The sequence below is a fragment of the Geotrypetes seraphini genome, chromosome 2 (assembly GCF_902459505.1).
Source record: "Geotrypetes seraphini chromosome 2, aGeoSer1.1, whole genome shotgun sequence".
Classification (NCBI taxonomy): Eukaryota; Metazoa; Chordata; class Amphibia; order Gymnophiona; family Dermophiidae; genus Geotrypetes; species Geotrypetes seraphini.
In genome coordinates, this window is record NC_047085.1 from 41,937,546 (window position 1) to 41,959,540 (window position 21,995).

Sequence of the window (21,995 nt, forward strand, 5' to 3'; positions counted from 1 at the left end):
GGCCTGGAATGGTCTGGGAGGCTCGATGAAGGAAGGCATCAACATTGTTTTTTCCAATCAGCGATGGGCCCCTCCAGCATTGATCGGCAACGCGGGCCCCACCCCGATCGGCAATGTGGGCCCCCCCTTCTTCGACGGAAAGTAAGACAAGCAAGCAATGCGGGTAAGAAAGGCAATGGGAACTGTAATTGTGCAAGCGGTGCTGCTTGCCCAAAGCTTCCCTCTGACGCAGCTTCCTGTTTCCACCTGGGCGCATGGTGGGGTGGGGCGGGGCAGGGGGCCCAGTGTACTTGTGTGCCTAGGGGCCCTCGATGAATTAATCCTGCCCTGCTTGTGCCCTAGGTCCGAGGATGTTTCATGTCTGATTACCCTGTTGGGTTACAATGACTCACAACTCTAATTACAGGCTTGACCTAACGAGAGGAGTGAATACTGAGGACCTAACAAATATTTAATATAAATACGTAATATTTGCATATAATTTCGCTGCTGTTTTGCCCTTGAACTTCCCAGTGGCAATAAGATATTATAGAAATTTTTTGTTTAGATTTACCTTTTTGGATATTCTTTCTCTTGGGTTCTACATTGTTTAAAGTTTATGTATCCCACCCATCTATAAGCTGGTGAAATGAAGATAAACGTCAGAAGTTAATCATTAATCCGAAGGATCTCATAAACTTGATGCTTGTATTTCATTGCCGACAGAGTAGTCAAGTGTTCATCATCTCTGCACCACTGATAAGCAGCAATGGGCAACTTCCACGTAAGTACTAAGCACTTTTATTTTTAGTGAGGAGCAAATTTTAACATCTGTACAAATGTACTCTAAATAAAATAAGGATCTTTGCTATGAAAATGTCGTGTTAAATAGCGGCAAGCCCCTGTGACTGATGCTAGCTGCGCTAATAGTATTCGATTCAATATAGTAATATGTCCTCATCCTCTCGCACGTCCAGTTAACGTTTGCTTCATCTTGTAGCTGATAGCTTAGCTGCGTCTACTTTTCTTTGATTTGAGCTCTTTTGCTAGAGTGTTTGTGGCAGAATGCTACATGTAGGCTTATTGCTTCAAGGTTTGGAAATTACATTGTTGTATTAAACTAAACTAAACTAAACTAAAGCTTAACTTTCTTTGTGCACAGAGTCATCATTCTGAGAAGGCTCGACTCGGTTTACAGCAATAAAATAAACAAGGAATGATTTACAAATGATAAATAGAAGATATTAGCAAAATTTCAAAAGAATTAATTTTCAAAATGTTTGGCAAATAGAGTAGTTTTTAAAGATTTACGGAAAAATTGAAACGAACTGGAACTCCTTAAAAAAAAAGGGGGAGATCATTCCAGAGTTGAGAAAGTTTAAAGACCAAAGATTGACTGAAGATCTTGACTCCCTTGATGTCTTTATTAGAAGGAATGGAGAGTTTAAATTGTTGGATACCTCTTGCAAAGGAGATTCGGTAAATGTTCCAAAATAAAGGAATGTAGAATTTTAAAAGAAATACAAGCGCATTGAATTCTAAAAAAAACTGGGAGCCAATGAAGACTCTGAAGCAAAGGGGTCACATGGTCAAATTTACGTTTTCCAAAGATCAACTTTGCAGCAGTATTCTTCTGTTTACTACATGTTTATAGTAACATAGTAGATGATGGCAGAAACCCCCCCTCCCAAATAGTCCATCTAGTCTGCTCAGCAACAACTCGTCCAGTTAGTTAGATGTGCACCCAAATTCCCGCATGGAACCCAATGCTCCCTCCCCTGTGTCCCTCACCTAATTTTTCAAAGCTGTAAAATTATCTAAGAGTTGCAATTACAACTTTGTGAATGTTACTGCCATGCTGTCTCATAGACTGGAGGGTTTTAGCATTGCAATTGGCATTCCATGAAGGTCACCCCAAATACTGTCTCAAAGATCATGAGTTTTAGGGTTGCCATTGTCATTTCATGAAGATTACCCAATGGTGCCTCATAGATTCAAAGTTCTTAGAGTTGCAATTGCTACTTTGAAAAGTTTACCCAATGGTGTCTTGCAGTGGCATAGTGAAGGGGTGGACGGTCCGCCCTGGGCGCCATCATGGTGGGGGTGCCAGCACCCCTCCTCCTCTCCACTCCACCTCTTCCCACTCTTCCCTGATACCTCTAGTTGTCACCACCGCGAGCAACAACTTCAATGTGCTCCTCAAGACCGCGTCGGCTCCCGCTGACGTTGCTTCCGGGTGCCGCACCTATGAAGTGACATCAGAGGGAGAGCTGATACGGTTGCAAGGAGCTCGTTGACGTTGATGGTTGCAGCGGTGAACAACTAGAAACATGAAGGAAGGGAAATGGGCGGTGGGGCATGTATGCGACAGGAGGGCGGAAACGAGGGTGGGGGAGGGGTGCCACTGCCCCAGGCGCCTCTCACTCTCGCTACGCCACTGGTGTCTCATAGATCTGAGGGTTTTAGGATTGCAGTTACTACCTTGCAACGGTTACCCCATCATTGTCTTGTAGGTTCAAGGTGTTGGGTTTGCAATTACCATTCCATGAAGGTTGTCACAAATCTGTCTCAAGGATCATGGGTTTTATAGTTGCAATTGCTTGTCCAAGTGGATTATCCCCTAAATAGAAATTACATTAATTGTAATAATTATTTAATAATTGCATTAATTATTTTCTGTTTATCCTTAAGAATTATACTGTACTGTTACTATTTGTATTTTGTACTTCACTGAGTATCCAGTCTCTCTTTGATGTAAACCGCCGAGAAGTCGTCAGATTGCGGCAGTATAGAAGAATAAAGTTATTATTATTATTATTAATAATAATAATAATTTTATTTCTTATATATTGCTATACCATAAGTTAGAAGCGGTTTACAGCAAGATTCATGCAATGAGAGTATGCGATGATTACGACAAGAAACAAAAGTTTACAACAAGATACATAAGTTCAGAGCGGTTTAAAAACAAGATACATAAGTTCAGAGCGGTTTGCAAGAAGATACATGCAATGAGAGTATGAGATGTTTGCAACAAGCAGCAAATGATTACAACAGGATACAGAAGTACATTATTATTAATGGTTTGGTTAATCATGTTCCCTATACAGCTGTAATTTTTAGAATACTAAAACAGTAGTTCTATATGAAATAGAAATTAAGGAAAAGACCACTTCAACCATTAAAACTGTCTAGATATATCTGATGCTACCTTTTCCAAAGGAGGGAAGGTGGTAGAATTAGAGGGCATAAATTTAGGTTGATGGGGGGGAGGGGGCAACTCAGGAATAACATCAGGAAGTACTTTTTCACAGAGAGGGTGGTAGATGCCTGGAATATCCTCCCACAGGAGGCTGAATTAAAAAAAATGTGTGAGATACACATAAAGGAATCCTATATGGAAGGCATGGAACCAAATGAGTTTAGCGGTGATTAGATGACAACACTTGTCAACACAGTAATTGAAAAGCAAAAGCCGTGCAGGGCAAACGTCTACATTCTAAGCCCTGAAAATAGCAAGGACAAATCAAGTATGCATATGGCGCATCCCATCATACCTTATGAATTTATCCCGTTGGGCAGAGTGGATGGACCGTACAGGTGTTTATCTGCCACAAGCCTGAGGAGAGGGGGGTGCAGCCAGCACATCGCTCCAGGGCCTATGAAGCTCAAGGGGGCCCAATGAAGCCCAAGAAACATCACAGAAACCAAAACGTGTCAATGTCTCGAGAAGAAGACGACCTTACCAACGAAGACAAAGAATGGCGCGAGAACTTTCGCGTACAAGATCGCGAAGCATTGGGTGAGCGCAATGCAATAGAAGGCCAGCGTCGGTCTGCGTATTCTGTTGACAATTCTTGCCACGGTCACCTCTGCAGAGCGCTCATTCAACAAGTTAAAGCTGGTAAAAAATTTGCTAAGATCCACTATGTCACAAGCGCGACTAGTAGATTTGACAAGACTCAGTATTGAGTCTGATCTAGCAAAACAGATTAATTTTGATTATGTAATTCAGTTTCACTAAGAAAAAGGCCAGGAAAGCACCTTTGTTTCACAGACAATAAATGCTATTATCTAACGTCTTTTACTATTATAAATATATTACTTTATTATTGCATTTATACCTATACATAATTATCTAAATGTATCAATGTAATCTACGATTGTTAGAAATTAATAATATACACACATACATGTGTATAACATTTTGTATAAGGTCCCACACACCTTTGTATCGGGGCCCGGATTTTCTCTTGGTGGCCCTGATCTGCCGTCATCTATTATGTTACTTGGAAAAGTCAAATTTGTAAGGGTGTGGCCAGTTGGCCAGTTATTGTCCTATGTTCTTATGTGCACACATGTTTTACGTAATAGCATTTTGCCGTTTATTGTTCTTTAGTTTTTTTCCTTCTGCTAGGAACACAGTGTCAGACTTTGGTTTCTTGTTTGTAATAGTAATTTAGGTTATTTAAATACTTAGATAACCTCAGAGACACCAAACAATGAATTACCTTTTTTTTATTGAAACAGAGAGGAAGCGGAATAGAGATTAGAGCAATGAACTGCAAAATGGGATTGAAATCCTGTTTCAGTCTTGATACTTTGTTCCCTTGGCCATGTCACTTTGTTTTTTTATTGCCTCACTTAAAGGAGACCCAGATGCAATTTCTAAACCAAACGTGTTCTTGGGAGGAGTAAAGTATGCTAGGGAGACGGCATGCCCAGCCACCAGGCAGGGAGAAAGTCCTACCCATCCGTCAACAGCAACGTGCCCTTCTGTCCTTCTGTCATGATATGTTCATTGCAGTGGCTATGCCAGATGAGAACACGCTACCAGAACACGCTCTCATCGCCTCCCACTTATCGTGTTTCCCTGAAAATAAGCCCTAGCATGATTTTTCTGGCTGCTCACAATATAGGCCCTACTCCCAAAATAAGCCCTAGTTACGCAGCAGCGTGACTCGGCCCTCTCCTACCATACTGACAGCAGTGTCTCATACCCCATCTGGAAGCCTCCCTGCTGAACGTCCCTGCAACCTGCGCCTGTGTCCCGGATGTTGTCTCCGCTGCCGCGATGTGAGCTAAATTCAAATAAATTCCACACACCTCACTACCTTTTCTGCAACCTTCCCAAAATCCGAAATTCTCCCCAAATTTCTAAAAATAACTCTCCATGTTGCGACTCTCCAGCAGAGCATTACTCCAAACCAATTCATTTTAAGAAACACGGGAGTGGAAAACAATTGACTTGCATAATTAGAAAGGCATATGCCTCGTAGAAATTTGACTAAAATGGAGGAATAAAAAGTACTGATGGTTTGTTTTGGGAAGGGTTTTTTTTTTTCTGCTTTAGTTAACAATGATGTATTGTAGATGACACAGAGCCTTGCTTAAAATATCACAGAGCCTGAAAATAAGTCCTAACGCATCTTTTGGAGCAAAAATTAATACACTTCTCCCTCTGTATTTGTGGTTTCAGCAATCGCGGTTTCGATTATTCACGGTTTTTAGCTCGCTGGCTCCTTTACCCCAAAAAAAATTACATCAGCTTGCATAGAGAAATCGCCGATTCCAAGTGTTTACAGAGAAAATCGCCGATTCCCAGCACTTTCTTCACTGTATTTGCCTCTCCTTCAGGAACAGGCCAGGTCTCCCACCAAGTTATTCACAGTTTCACCATATTCACAATGGTTTTCAATAGAAAACAGCGAATAAAATATAAAAAAGTTATTCGCGGGTTTTCTGTATTCGCGGTTCTGTTAATCCCCTAAGACAGTGAATATGGAGGGAGAAGTGTAAAAGACCCTGTCTTATTTTTGGGGAAACACAGTAGATACTGCAATGTACTCCTCATAGGTACCCCAATAAACTACTCCCCCCCCCCCATCTGTTCAAAATTCTAGTGCACCACTTAACTTTCACCGGTTTCACTATACTCACATAACCTAAGATATGAACAATGCATACTCCCCTCTCTTCAGGTCACTTCATTAGCTTCCTAGCTGTTTCTTTATGCAAACTAGACTCCTCTTACTGACTTATAAATGCATTCATTGTACAGCTCCTTAATATCTCTATTTTATTTCACCTTACAACCCTCCCTCCCTGGGAATCCTCTAAATGTCACTCTTATCTGTACCCTTCTCCTCCGCCACTAATTCCAGACTCTGTTCCTTCTATCTTGCTGTGCCGTACACCTGGAATAGATTTCCTGAGTCATTGCATCATGCCTCAGCTCTAGCCCTATTCAAAAACCAGGCTAAAAGCCTGTCATTTTTTTGAGGCTACTTTTAACTCGGTCCATTTTTCACCTGTACAGTGCCCATATTATTTTAATCATTCCCATAACAAATGAAACGTCCTCATCCCTTATTTGTTTGTCTTGAATAATTTGTCAAATCTGTCAAGCAAGGGCTGCCACAGTGCTGCGTACAGCTGTTAGTACTATAGAAATGATACACAGTAGTAGTAGTAGAGAGCAGGAAAAGGATTAAAACCAGGAAACCTTCAGGGTACTACTACTTATCATTTACCAGAGCAACCAGTATATGTCCATATATATAGAGCAACCACCCTAGTGGGTCCATGTGCCTAAGGCCCCACACACAGAATGGGCCTAAGACAACTGGGTTGATTCCGGTTGGCCCAGGTGCCTCAAGCCCCACCTGTGGGCGGGGTTTGAGCCACCTGGGCCAATCAGGCCCTAAGGCCAGCCATTCCTGAGATAGCTGGCCTGTCGGACAATTTTTAAGGTACGGGGAAGGGGGGTGGGGGTAGGGGTTCGCGGGTCGGTGGGGGGCCGATCGGGGGTTCGGGGGGTCGGTCGGGGGGGTTTGTGTCAAGGGCAGAAGGGCATGGGATCCCTCCTGCCCGTATTTTAGTGGGGGGTGGGGGTTAGAGGGTGTCGTCGGGCCAGGATGGCTTGTGCTCCCTCCTGGCTCCCATCGGACTTGGCGGGGGGGGGGGGTCGAGGGGCAAGAGGGCTTGGGCTCCCTCTTGCCCCGATGTCAGTGGGGGGGTTGCGGTTCACCAGGGCAGGAGGGCTTGGGCTCCCTCCTACCCTGATCGTGTCGCGGAGTTTGGGGATGCCACGGAGCAGGAGGGCCTGGGCTCCCTCCTGCCTGGATTGTTGTAGCGGGGGGGGGGATTCTCTAACCGGTGTTGTTTTTGACAGACACCGGTTACAGAATCCAGCTTTTAGGGGAAGGACTGGCTCCTCCTTCGCCTAAAAGCTCTTGTTTTGGACGTTTGGGGCTTAGGCTTTTTTAGGTTGATTATATGGTGTAAGTTTAGACGTAGTGGTGGTCTGGGCGTTTAAACAGCTGAACATAGAGGCAGGCCATTATCAAAAAAAACCTCCTTTTGGACGTTTTGTTTTTTTTTTTTTTGATAATGGACATTTTCCCTGCTTCTACTTTCAACGTTTAAGGCCTTAGGCGTTGTTTTTTTTTTATTATGCCCCTCTATATGTACAGTACCTGTATTGCAAGACCTCGCTCATTTAGAACAGTCATTACATTCTTGCAGCATCAGAGAGAGAACCATCGGCTCAGTTGTGATGTATGTATACTGTATGTACTTGTATTGCAAGACATTGCTTGTATATCAAGTTAAAATTTACTAAAATGTTTTGCTTGTCTTGCAAAACACTTGCAAACCAAGTTACTTGCAATCCAAGGTTTTACTGTATTTTAAAACCCATGCTATTATAAAAATGCTAAGTATCCATGTATTAGCAAAGATCACTTGCTGCTATTCAGAAAGCAACTACCTGGGGTGTGACGATTTGGTAAAATAATATCATGCTTTCAAAAAGTACAGTAATTTCCCCAGGTGCGGCATTATCTCACCACAACACTAAATCTCATGTTCTTATTGCTGCCATAAATTTGTTCTTGATTAACATAACATTTTCTCTATATACTTTCGCTTCATCGACTACACCAAAAGCCCCTATACGTTTGCTTCGTCGACTACAACAAAGCTTTTGACTGTGTAGATCATGATAAACTATGGAGAACGCTAGCACAATTGGGAACACCCAAACACATTACTCATCTGATAAAGAGCCTCTATGAAAATCAAGAAGCTGCAGTGAGAACAGAATATGGCAACACTGATTGGTTTCCAATTAAACGTGGCCTCGGGCAAGGAGGCATCTTGTCACCTTACCTGTTCAACCTTTACGGCCAAGCCATTTTCAGAAAAGCAAATTTGGAAGGAGAGAGCATTGATTTCTCAATGGTGGCCGAAATATAAACAACCTGTGCTATGCAGATGATACATCACTCGTCACCAGCAGCAAAGACAAGCTGTATCTACTGAGAAAAGTCAAAGTCGAAAGTCATAACATGTAATTAGAATTGAACACCAACAAGACGAATATCATGAACACGAAAAATGATGAAGATTTTGAACTTGAAGGTGATAGAATAGAAGTTGTAAAGGATTTCAGTCGTAAACAAAAGAGCTAATAGAAGGGAAGAAATACTCCACAGAATAGCACTGGGTCGCTCTTCAATGAAGGCTCTTGACAAAGATCAAACTTGTCCAAGCACTCATTTTCGTAGTGGTCAATTTGGGATGCAAAAGCTGGACACTACGGAAACAAGGCAGAAAGAAGATTGACTTATTTGAGCTTTGGTGCTGGAGATTTTATGCATGCCGCCAGAAGAACTAACAAATCGATTCTGGAAGAGATCAAACCAGCTGTGTCACTCAAAGCCCAAATGATGAAGTTATGATTGTCTTATTTTGGTTATACTGTCAGAAGAGAAAGTTAATTGGAGAAAGACATTATGTTTGGGAAGATTGAAGAAACAAGGTGAAGAGGGTGACCTGCAATCAGATGGCTGGAAATATTGAAAACAACCATGGGAAGGGAGAGGTGAGGGGGTGGGTTGAAGAGTGGAGTAGAGAGTCCATAACTAGAGCATTTTCCTTCGTCTGGAGGAGCAGGGAGGGTGCAGGGTTTAGTGATCCGCTAGGAATTTGTTGAACAGGAATGTTTTTAGTCTTCGCCTGAAATGCATGTATGAGGTAATGTACCGCTAATGTACAAGTTAGCATGCACTAACAGGCAAAATACCAAAAAACACAATCGTGCATTTTGTGGTTTCCTGTTTTTCCCATGCTAAGTGCATTAGGGCTTGATGCCTTTTAGCAAAAGGGCACCAGGGTTTGCTAGCCATGTTGGTTGATGTTTGTTTCCTGCTTGTACTTACTGGAAACTCCAGATTAGGTTGGATTTTTCAGTGTGATCATTCATTTTGCAAATCTGCATGTTTTCATGCTGCCAATTAAGTAGTGAGGCTGCATTTTTATCTTGTTTTCAGTTCGGAGGTGGAAATAAATTACATGGCATTAAGGAGAATGATACCCTTAAAACCTCATGTAAAGCCTTGGCCAAAATGAGCACTTATTTAAAAGCTTTCTGGTCGATATTCAAAGCAATTTAAGTGGGCAGGAGAGGCTCCTGCCTGCTTAAATCGTGCTCTGCAAACCAGCTGTCAGTATTCATCGGCATTTAACCTGGCAGTGCCGCTAAATATTAGCTCTGACCAGACAATTTTAAAGCAGGCTGAAGAGGGGCGTTTCAAGAGCAGAGTCAAGGCGGAGCTGGCAGCTTTTCAGGTTGTAGCAATATTCAGTGTAGTGGCATAGTAAGGGGGAGGCAGTCCGCCCCAGGCACCGTCTTGGTGAAGGCGCTGGCATCCGTCCTCTCTGCCCTTCCCCCATTGCCACACATGCACACTGCTTCCCTTCCCCCATACCTCTGTAATGTTCCTGGCGCATGCAGCAAGCCCCAAGCTGCTGTAGCTCCAGCATAGGCTCTTCCTCTGATGTCACTTCCTGGCCCCGCACCTAGGACGTGACGTCAGAGGAAGAGCCGACGCTGGTGCAACAGCAGTTTGGGGATTTCTGCTCATGCCAGGAATGTTACAGAGATAAGGAGGAAGGGTCGGGAAAGGTGCATGTGGAGGTGAGGGGGGGAACAGGGAAGGGGCATCTCTCACCCTTGCTACGCCACTGATTATTGTAAATTGTTTAGATATGTTTGATAGACGATATATCAAGAAACTTAATAATAATACACTTGATTCAGTGCCAGTGTCCACATAACTTAGCCACCAAATACAAAGGGCTAGCTTCTGCACAAAACCCTTTTTCAGCATCTGTGTGCTCACAAAAATTGTGCGCTAAAGTCACGCTCACCCTGCACTAGCCCTGTGTAAACCCCCATGAGCAGATTGTGCCTACAGTTTATCACCAAAATGAAAGCAATGAATTATAAGAGCACTGGGATTATAAACAAGGAGTTTGTTGTGATGAAGTCATGGAGAAAGCAAAGGAAGGCTACAAAAAAAAAAAATTGTATTTTTATTGAAATTACATTGAAGAGGATAGTAATGGAGCATTTAACAGAGAAATGCAGACAGTGGCCTAGTAATTAATCACTGCTAACCTTTCCCCCGCATTTGAACACGCAACAGCAAACTATCAAGCGCTGTAGATGCAAACAGAGTTATTGATCCTACCGCAACCGCTGTGGGACCAGTCAGATCCTGAAAAATGTAGGCGATAAGACTGCGGAAACTCCTCAATACTGTCTATTGTACGGCCCCGAATGATTAACTAGCACCTCAGAGCTCACTGTTTCAGTCTGATAATCTTATCTGTCATTTTGCATACTGTAGTAATCTGTTGAAGAGTAAAAGAAACCCTTTTTAATGTTTAACAAGAAAATAGCAAAGGCAAAATCTTTGTCATAAAGATAATTCTACTGAGACAAAGAAATCCGTCGGTTACAACTTTTACAAAATACCGCAGTCAAGCTTATTTACAAAGCTAAAAGATTTGACCACGCGACTCCCCCTCTTTCGCAAAGCTCACAGGTTACCCATTCCTCACCGCATCACCTACAAAATGCTTCTGTTAACATTTAAAACCAAGCGATCCAATTCACCAGCATTCATCAATAAATGACATATTCCGTATACCCCTTAAGTTCCCGGAACCTGCATTCCACTACCCAAAACCTATTCTCTGTTCCTCCTATTCGCAAACTATTTCTTGATTCTACCCGTAAAACCATTTTTTCAGTCACTGCTCCTATGCTATGGAACAACTTTCCATCAGATCTCAGACAAGGAGCATCCCTTGAAAAATTCAAATGTAATTTAAAAACATTTCTCTTCAAAGATGCTTTCTCAATTTGACTCTGCTCCGCGAGCCCTAACAGCTTCCTTGTATTCGGCAGTATCGAATCAAGAAAACCAAAACGCTTCTTCTGAAGCGACCCCCCTAACCTAATGTATTAATGCCCTCCTCTTTCTTTCCTCCATTTTTTGCCATTGTATTTAAGCTCTTCCCATCTCCCACTTTTCCCTTTTTTATTCCAGTATGTCTATATATCTTGTCATCCCCCCCCCCCACTTTTCTTTTTTCCTTTTCTAATTTTAAAGTTCTTAAATGACAATTTTGCATGAGGTAAAACTCTTTATAGTTTATAAATCTTTCCTTTTACCTAAGTCTTAATAATAATATTGTAATTTATAGCTAAAGAGACATATGATAAAGAAACGGTTTTATTTTACTTTTGTGATTATGATAAACATACCGAGGGCCTCAAAATAGGACCTGACGGGGCCACGAGTTTGAGACCGCTGCTCTACAGGGCCTTGAGATGTCACGCTTTACCAGGGCTACCAGATGTTTGCGAAAACCTGGACGTGTCCTCTTTTTGGAGAGCTGTCCGGGTGCCCTGAGGGGTTTCCAAAACCTGACAGCATGTCCGGGTTTTGGAAGGCTCCGAGCTTGGGGGCTGCATCTGGGATGTCCCCTGCGTATGCAGAGATGTTGATGTGACTTGTGTGCTTGCGATGTCATTTCTTTCTTTCTTTCTTTGTTTTTAAATCCGGCCCTCCCAGAAGAGCTCAGAAAGGGTTAGCAGTTTGCATACATAACAAAGTGTCAGCAACTGCGCACACACAGAGGGCATCCAGACACCCTCTCCCCCCCCCGCCCCCCCGGGCTCAGGGAAGGAGACATGCCTTTCGTGTGGGGGTGGGGCTGAGGGAGGGGTGGGGCTGGGACCAGAATGAGGAGGGGAGTGGCCTTTTTTTAAGAGGGAATCTGGTAACCCTATTCCTGGACCTGTTGGGCCGCCGCGTGAGCGAACTGCTGGGCACGATGGACCTTAGGTCTGACCCAGCGGAGGCATTTCTTATGCTTAGGCTTATGTTCTTAATTTTAACAATACTCTGATAATTGTAAACCGTTTAGGTATGTTTTTGATAAACAGTATATCAAAGAACAATGAACTTGGAAACTGCTCTGCGCAGCAATAGATCCAGGGTCAGCCCTTCTGTCCATCAGGTGTAGCTGGACCTGGGTACATTGCAGAGGTGGTGGAACAGTCAGGACCAGTAGGAACAGAAGATAACTGCCCGTCAACAAGGGTGACAGGGCCTTTGTTAGTGACACATAAAACGAACCAGCATTTATAGATAAATTGATTATCCCTCATGAACCGTCTAGAACACTAAGATCCTCCAACCAACATCTTTTTTTTGTACCCTCCTTGAAAATAATCGGCACTCGCCGTACAACAGTATTTTCTGTGACTGCTCCCACAATTTGGAATTCTTTACCTTTACATATTAGATCAGAAACTACAAATAATAACAAATTATTACTTATAATGACTGGGATTGCCATTCAACAAATTATATATAATTGGAAAATTTGGAGTAGATTAAATTATAATTTCTGGTGGAATTCCTTATGTCATGTTTATAAAATGGAAAGATTTATTGTAATAAAGCGAGGTTTTTTCAGGAATATCAGGATGTGTGGGAGCCATTTACAAAGTATTGTACCGATTAGATGACATTTTATTATTTTTTTTCCCCTTAAATTTACAAGTTTGATTGTGAGGGGGGGGAGGGGAGGGTAAATTTATTGTTACATATTGTATAAGGTATTGATTATATGATAAGAAAGGGTGGGAAGGGTGGGAGATAAGAGCATTTTATTTTTATCATTGATGATTATTAAGTGTTATATTTATTGTTAATTTGTTTGGCTATATTGTTACACGTATTGTAAATTTGAAAATTAATAAAGAATTAAAAAAAAAAAAAAAAAGAAACTAACTTGGAGAAATTTAAAGGCGTTTTAAAATGATTTTTTTGTTCAAAGATGCCTATGAACACTAGATATCGTTTTCTGTTCAAAGATGTCTAGGAGCGCCGGGTACCCTTTCCAAATGCGCTGCTCGCCCCTTACAGTCACTCTTCTTTTTAAAAGAAATCCAGCAGCATATGTGTCTTCCCATTCTTTGTGTTTGTTCCTTATATGACTTTATTATAGTTCCTTCCCCCTTCCCACGTATAATCAGTATGGTTCGTCCTTAGTCTGTAGATGTCTTAGTTTCAAATTATTGTACTCCCTATTTTTATTAATATTGTACTCTCGCCTAGAATTTTGATAGATATGTAATTAAATTTTAAATAAACTATGAAACTATGAAACTCTTCTTCAGGCTAAAATTCCTTGAGGTGCCTTGGGTGCCACCTGGGGAAAGGGGAGGAGGGATGTGTAGATGGCAATGATCCAGGGGAGAAAATGGGCAGAGAGTGAGAAAAAGTGAGCTGCATGTATTTAGAGATCAGACTGGGAAAGGGTTTCCCCCATTTTGTATGTATTTTAAAGGCCTGAATCAGGCAAAGCTAGCAGACCAGTGAGAATCAGTCAGCTGGGCAAGCTCATTTAGAGGCTGTACCAGACTGACGCGTCCATCTAAATTGAAAAAGCAAGCGAGATGCCATAAAACAACCAATCATGCTGTTAGCTTCTTGTGTTGATACAGGTTGGCTTTAGTGCCAACACTATAAGCATATTGTCAGTGGCGTACCTAGCATATGTGACACCCGGGGCCCATCATTTTTTGACACCACCCCATCTATATGAAAAATATGATTTTTAGTAACAATCTACATATCACACAACAAGAGTGTACCTAGGAAAAGGCAGCATCTTAAACACTGCAGTGAGCACTAGAACACCAACACATACATTGTAAAACTAAACAAACCAGATCCTGCACAGTCAATTGATCCTGTACAGTCGATGCTATCAGAAAGCCATGTCCCTTTCATACCCAAAGACAGATACACCCTCGCCCAATATGGAATAATCACAAACTAAAAATAGAAATATGTAGACAAAAGTTAAACTGAACTGCCAAGAAACCAGACTCTGCATACAATGCAACACCATAAAAACAGTAATACATGTCCTCTAATACTGTGCAAAATATAAAGACAGTAGATGTAAATTTGAAAAAACTGATATTACATAACAATCACTACTTTATAAATTAACAAATAAAAATAAAACAAATAATGAGAAATAAGAAAATACCATTTTATTGGACTAATCCCCGTAAGCTCGGTCCTCATTCCCACAAACCACCTGATTCCATCCACACAAGCCTTGAATTGTTTTATATTGAACTTATTATATTAAAGTATAAAAATAAACAATATTCTGTACAATTGTCAATTTATAAATCTTTTCCTCACTCTCTGTTTCTCATTTCCTTTCAGCGTCCTCAGCCCACTCTCTCTCCACTTTCCTTCAGCGCACGCACATAAAAACAAGCAAGCAATTTTATATCATTTTCATTCTATTCATTCATAGAAATTAAAGTCTAAATAATGCTAGTCACATAACAAAACATGATTTTACAAAAATAATTATCTGCACAGTCAAGCCTGCAAGGATTACTAGATGTCTTTCAGCAGCTCCCCTCCCTCCCTCCCCCTTACCTTCGTGGCCAAGTCAAAATGATCTACCAACAATAAAATTTTAAAAACACAAAGCACACTGTACGCAGAGAAAATGTTAATTATCATTTATATTACGCGGGTTTTCAAAGAGGTCAAGGCAGATGACTTTATGCAATGTCACCTCAGTAACAACTATACAAAAATAGACAAATATACTCCCTCCCTTTTTACTAAACCGCGATAGCGTTTTTTTAGTGCAGGGAGCTGCGCTGAATGCCCCACGCTGCTCTCGACACTCATAGGCTCCCTGTGCTAAAAACCGCTATTTTGCACTATGGCTCCCTTTAGTAAAAGGGGGCCATAGTGCAAAATATAGACAGCAGATATAAATTCTCAAAACAGACACATTTTGATCACTAAATTGAAAATAAAATCATTTTTCCTACCTTTGTTTGGTAATTTCATCAGTCTCTGGTTGCACTTTATTCTTCTGACTGTGCATCCAATATTTCTTCCCTTCTTTCAGCCTCCTGTATGCTTCCTCTCCTCCAGACCTCATTCCCTCCCCCAACTTTTTCTTTGTTTCATCCTGTCCCTTTCTTTCTTTCTCTCTCCATGCCCCCTTTCTTTCTTTCTGGCTCCCTGTCTCCCCCCCTTTCTTTCTTTCTCCCTGCCCTCCCCCATGCCACTACTGCTGCCACCACCACCATGCTGCCACCACCGCCGGGGAAAGGCTGCCACTGGCCATCAGAAACAGGCCGGCGCCGAATTCGCCCTGCTTGTTTCCCGCGGGCCGACCAACTCTGGCTGTCCGACGTCAATTCTAACGTCGGGGAGAACGTTCCGGGCCAGCCAAGCAGTGATTGGCTGGCCCAGAACGTCCTCTCCGACGTCAGAATTGACGTCGGACAGCTAAATTTGGTCGGCCCGTGGGAAAAGAAGCAGGACGAATTCGGAGGGAGGGAGATCTGGCGCCGGCTTCTTTCATGGCAATGGCAGCCTTTCCCCTGTGGCAGGCCAGCTGTGCACCCTCTTGGGACCGTGCACCTGGAGCGGAGCGCCCCCCCCACGCCCCCCCCTAGGTACGCCACTGCATATTGTTTTCTACTGTAAACAATATTGATTTAAGAATTGCTATTGTAATCTATATTGTTCATCATTTGTTGTTCTTCATCATTTATTGTTATTTGAAAATAACTTAAAAAAATAAAACAACCAATCAGAACTTTTAGTAATGTATGTTTCGGCTGTCTGGAATGCGTTCTTCAGGGGACAAACAAGTAAACAAATACCGACTTTGAAAAAAAATGGTACGGTACAAAAGCGTGTCGGTGTCTCTCGGAGCGATGTGCCAATTTGCAGAAACAAAATTCTATGCTTAGACATGTTTCTTTTATTAGTAGTAAGTCCCATCTATTGTCAGTTAGTGCATCAGTTGCCAGAGGTTGTGGTAAGAGCGGATAGCGTAGCTGGCTTTAAGAAAGATTTGGACAATTTCCTGGAGGAAAAGTTCACAGTCTGTTATTGAGAAAGACATGGGGGAAGCCACTGCTTGCCCTGGATGGAATGTTGCTACTCCTTGAGTTTTGGCCAGGTACTAGTGACCTGGATAAAACCGTGAATAAGATATGAGAAAGTTAAAAAAAAAAAGTTGTGGGAGGAGGCCAGAAACATTGACGGTCTGAAGCTGCCAGAGGACGAATTGCGCTTGCAAAATGCCTACTGTACTGTAATATGGGGGGGGAGGAGCCAGCATGCTAAAAATCGTAAATAATCGAAGTTGCGATTGCTGAAACCGCGAATATGGCGGGGGAAGTGTACAGGACACATTTGTTACTTTTACTTTTACAGAAGCAATAATTTCACCAATTTTTACTCAGTTACATCTGATGTTTGCAATTAAAAGTAAAAGTGGAAGAAAACCATAAATGATGATTCCTTGTAAACCTCATCATGCAATACTTATGCCCATGTGTTCACGTACATATATACTCATAAATGACTAGAATATCAGCATTTAAGTACATGCTTCCTACTTAACTTTAGGCGGTTACATATAGAGGGGCCCTTTTATTAAGCTGTGTTATGTGCAAAGTGATATTATTGCTAGAGGGCTCAGTGGCCAATTTGAAACCAGGAGGTACAAGGTGAGAACAAGTGGCCACTAATCTCACCCTCCTAGACACCCAGCGTTTCAAGCCCAAGGTCCTTTTTGTGGACCATGGACGCTGGGGAACATAGAAGCCACCTTTTCAAAATCATTGAGGGTGCTAAACTCAGTACAAGTTGAAGTTCCCTGATTACAATAAAGAGGTTTCCTTGATATTCGGGGTGTTCAATCACCCACAGAGCTGGTACCTCCGCTGGGGGGGAGGGGAGTGTGAGAGAGGCTCCCATGAGGATGAGAGTACCATTGGGAAAGGCTAGCTGTGTTGTGGGAATAGGAGTTGGGGTTGGGGTACTTTTGGGGGCGAGCTGGCATCAGAATAGTGGGACACCTACTGTGGGGGGGACCTGCCAATGCTGGCAAAGGGTGCAGTGATTTTTAAAGGTTGCTCCAACATCTATCTGGAGATAAAAAGTGTGGACTTTCCCCCCATATCCAGGTTTCCAAAATTTTTCTCCCTCTGGACACAGATATATTGGGGCACGCAGTCCTGCTTCTGTTTTACAAGAAGCTTTACATTTGGCAGATCATCCTGTAAAATAGTATAGGAATTCAACTTGTCCTGACTTGGACATTTGAATCCCCCTCTTCACGTCCTTTCTAAAATCCACCTCAAAATATTCTTGCTACTGAGAGGAGCCATATAAAGAATGTTCATGCCATAAAAATTAGTGCCATTTACTTATAAAAATGCAGAATAAACCAATTAGAAATTTAACCCCTCATTTACGAACACATAGCGCGGGTTTTGGCGCCACCATTGCCAGCGCTGAAACCCGCACTTTGCGTTCGTAAAAGAGGGGGGTTAATGAACCGTTAGCTTAAGGCTCTCTCATTCATAAAATTAAAGAAATCAAATCTTTAGCCCACATAACTTGAAGTGTTCTGTTCCAAATTTTCACATGAGAAAATGAACAGAGGCATGCCAGGTGATGGATAAACTAAGGGCTAATGACACTCGCATCTAATGACTGTTAAGAAAAGACAGTTAGGAATATTATCCAGGAAACCTAGGCATCTTGCTAATCATTTACAAAGAAGATAATGAGTAATAAACCCTTCTCAATCAAATAATTTAACCTCTTTCTTCCATCTGTATATTTTTAGAGGGCTCTTCTTGGATAGATGATGTTGAAATAATCATGAGTGTTGACTTTAATTATGTATAAATGACTTAACCCAGGAAAAAATTAAGTTTAAAATCAAAGTAATCAAATACATTTCAAAAAACAAACCCACTGACGGAAGACAATTCTCCTGCTTCAAAATGGTGTCTTTGAAGTTCTCCAATGCAGAGTCTCCTAATAACTGAAGCACGTGTACTCTGTTTTACAATAATGTCCATTCAACATCATTATTGAGACCATTTGGGTGACTGGTATCCTGTATAAATATTAATTTTTGCTCCCTATTCAATAAAATCTGGGAAACGTTGCCTCCACCAACTTGGAAGGTTAACAGTCAATAAAACCACAAATTTCAAGTCTTGTCAGTGATCAAGCAGTGGTACCTTAACTTGATTTATTTTTTGATTATAGATATTTTTATATACCACCTATCAAAGTTATCTAAGCAGTTTACAATCAAATACTTAAGCATTTTCCCTATCTGTCCACAATCTATCTAATGTACCTGGGGCAATGGAAGATTAAGGCCCAAATTCTGAAACCAGCACCTAAAGTTAGGCGCCTATTTCGGAGGCGCCCAACTAGATAGGTGCCTATCTAAATTGGAGAACAAGCTCAATTAAGCTTTTTAATCAGCACTGATTACCTATAGATGCCTATCAAGAAAGCGCAATTCTGTAAGAAGGCGCCACTAAAAATGTAGGCGGCCTTCAAAAAAATAGGCGCTATGCATGTTAGGCATGGGCGTGGCTACGTGTTAGGCACCTTCTTAGAGAATCCCTGCTCTTAAGCGTGCTTAAGCGCTCGCATGGGTGCCTAACTATTAGCTGTGCCTAGAGCTGGCCTATTTAATGGGCGCCTTCAAAATAGGTGCCGCTCAGCGTGATTCACTAAACAGCACCCAATTGTACTTGAATCACGCTGAACAGTGCCTATATCAGAGCCTAACTTTTGGGCACTTCTTATAGAATTTGCCCTTAAGTGACTAGCCTAGAGTCACAAGGAGCAACGTGGGATTTGAACCCACAACCTCAGGGTGCTGAGGCTGTTGTTTTAACCTCAATGCCACTCCCTTAAATGTTCTGCAATCCATACTTTAATTCCGCATTTAGTATGACCGATGTAATATTTATTACAAGGGCATCTAATACAGTACACAACTTGAGAGGTGTTGCAATTTGTTTTGCACGGCAAATAAAATACCTTATTATGCTTTGGCACTGGAACTACCCATGTACTCCATACTTAAGTGCAATAACAGCAACGGCCACAAGGCGAATGACCGGCTTCCTGTTCTTGATTCCTCAATTCAAATTGATGCAGAGCCCATCAAATGGTCACTCAAGTTTTTGCTCCTGCGGTATGCAAACCGTGGTATGATAGTCAATTGATAATATTGTAACACTTGAAAAACCGTAGTAACATAGTAAATGATGGTAGATAAAGACCTGAATGATCCGTTCAGTCTGCCCAACCATACACTCTCTGTAAATTAATGATTTAATTTCAATTGTCCTTTTTCTTAGATATTTCTGGTCCAGAAACCCAGAGCTCTGCCCGGCGCTGTGCTTAGGTTCTATCTACTGGAGTCTCCGCCAAAGCTCACTCCAGCCCATCTAAACCATCCCAGCCATCGAAGCCCTCCCCAGCCCGTCCTCAACTGAATGGCCATATACAGGACACAGACTGTGAAAGTCTGACCTGTATTGGCCTTAGCTCTCATTATATGCCATTATTTTCTGATTAGAGATCCTCTGTGTTCATCCCGTTCTTTTTTTTTTTTTTTTTAACACTGTTGACATTTTTCTCTCCACCATCTCCCTCAGGAGCGCATTCTAGGCATCAATCACTCTCTAACGCTCAACTTCACATTTTGCCCTCTGGTTTTTACCATTTTCCTTTCTCTGGAAAAGATTTTGTTCTATGTTAATAACTTTCTGAATGTCTGAATCATATCATTTCATAAGAATCCTTCTAACGTCAAATACCCTGATTGAATAAGGTAACACACGTTAAATCTTGAAATTCCTTCTCAGTATTTGAAGGCAGTAACCACTGTCATCTTGAATATAATGCCTGCTTATAAGCTTTCTTAACTACAGCCCAGGAGCATCCTCAATCAACAAACCGCTTGAGAAACTGTCCCACTGGGATGTTGTCTCGAAGAAGATGTGGGTGATAACTGCAATAATGCAGCAGAGTGTTGCAGTCCATTATCTTCTTATGAATAGTAGTCTCAGATTTGCATCTTTTATAAATGTTGTGAATGTCCAAAAAAGCAACAAATGTACCACTCATTTCAGCTGTAAACTCTAAATTAGGATAACATTCGTTGACTCAATTCAAAAATTCCTGGAACATATCTATCATTGGTCCAAATGAAAAATGTCATCAATAAATCATTTCTAAATTAGCATAAGAACATAAGAATTGCCATACTGGGACAGACTGAAGGTCTATCAAGCCTGCTATCTTGTTTCCAACAGTGGTCAATCCAGGTCCCAAGTACCTAGCTAGATCCCAAGTAGTAAAACAGATTTGATGCTGCTTAGCCTAGGAATAAGCAGTGGATTTCCCCAAGTCATCTCAATAATGGCCTATGGACTTCTCTTTTAAGAAATTATCCAAATCTTTTTTAGGCTAACTAATTTTCTACATTCTCTGGCAATGAATTCCATAGTTTAATTGCACGTTGTATGAAGAAATATTTTCTCCGGTTTGTTTTAAATCTACTGCTCATCACATGTCCCCTAGTCATAGTACTTTTAGAAAGAGTGATCAAGCGATTCACATCTACCCTTTCCACTTCACTCAGTAGACCTCTGTCATATCCCCCCTCAATCGTCTCGTCTCCTTTCTAAAGATGGGGCTGCTATAGATTCTATTGCTACCCCCTTCACTTGATGTAACTCATATTGCAGAAAAACTATTTCACATTCATGGTTCAGTTTTATTTACAAGCAACGAATACGGCGATGATGTCTACAATGCTGCTGCAAGGTGGATTTAATGCTTCGGCTATTGCACCAAACCTATCGTTCCCCCTCTTTTCATGTCCACTTCACCGAAACCTCATCTGACATATGTTGGTGGGCATATGGCAGTCAAGGCAATTCTTTTATATGTAGTGATCCTTCAGTGTTCTGTGGGGTAACAGGAATGTGTTCCAACACAAAACACACAAAATCATCCAAAGTATGCCGTTCTTTGGCACAATGGCGGGTCAGGATGTCAACTTCTTTTCTGTGACCAATGTTAGACCGGTGTTCAAATAGCCGAGTCTTAAAGCATCTGGCAGTGTGGCCAATGTAAGTTAACCCACAAGGGCACGTCATCCCATACACTACTCCTCTTGTTTCACATGTTGTCAAGGAGCGTAATTTCACAGCTCTTCTGCCTGGGACCTGAACAGCAGTACCCTCTTGCATGACATCACAAGCTGCACATTTTCCACAATGAAAATGACCCACCTTTCCCTCCTCCTGGACAGTCCAAACATCAGCCTTGCACAAAATATCATTTAGATTCCTGTTACGTGTGTAAGCAATCTTATACTCTTGATTATGAAAACACGCAACTGTTTGCATCATAGGCCAGATATTCCCGATCTTTCTACCTAAACTTTGTGCCACAGCAAAAAACTTCATAATACATGGAACAACTTTATCATCTGAAGCCTGTGTATGATATTGCAACAATTGTTCCCTCGATCTAAACCTGGCCCTCTTCTAGGATTTCTGTATTATTCTATAAGGATAACCTCCGTCTCTGTACCATTGTTTAAGAGGTTCCGCTTGACTCAAAAATTGTTCTGTCGAACTGCAAATCTGTCTGTAATGAAAAAACTGGGACGCAGGTAAGTTGTTTTTTAACCCAGCCGGGTGCATGCTGGTGTATTCCAAAAATGTATTCCGGTCAGAAGGTTTT

The 21,995-nt window shown here is 41.7% G+C and overlaps 1 protein-coding gene across 2 annotated transcripts in view; it reads left to right on the forward strand.

Moving 5' to 3' along the window:
- The first annotated feature begins 722 nt into the window (after positions 1-722).
- The window catches only part of ANXA13 (annexin A13), a 73,556-nt gene continuing 52,283 nt past the window's right edge, over positions 723-21,995 (forward strand). For both annotated transcript variants that reach the window (XM_033934880.1, XM_033934881.1), the window contains exon 1: positions 723-763. In XM_033934880.1, coding sequence (XP_033790771.1) covers positions 749-763 — 15 coding nt within the window. In that variant the 5' untranslated portion in view covers positions 723-748. The remainder of the gene's footprint in view (positions 764-21,995) is intronic.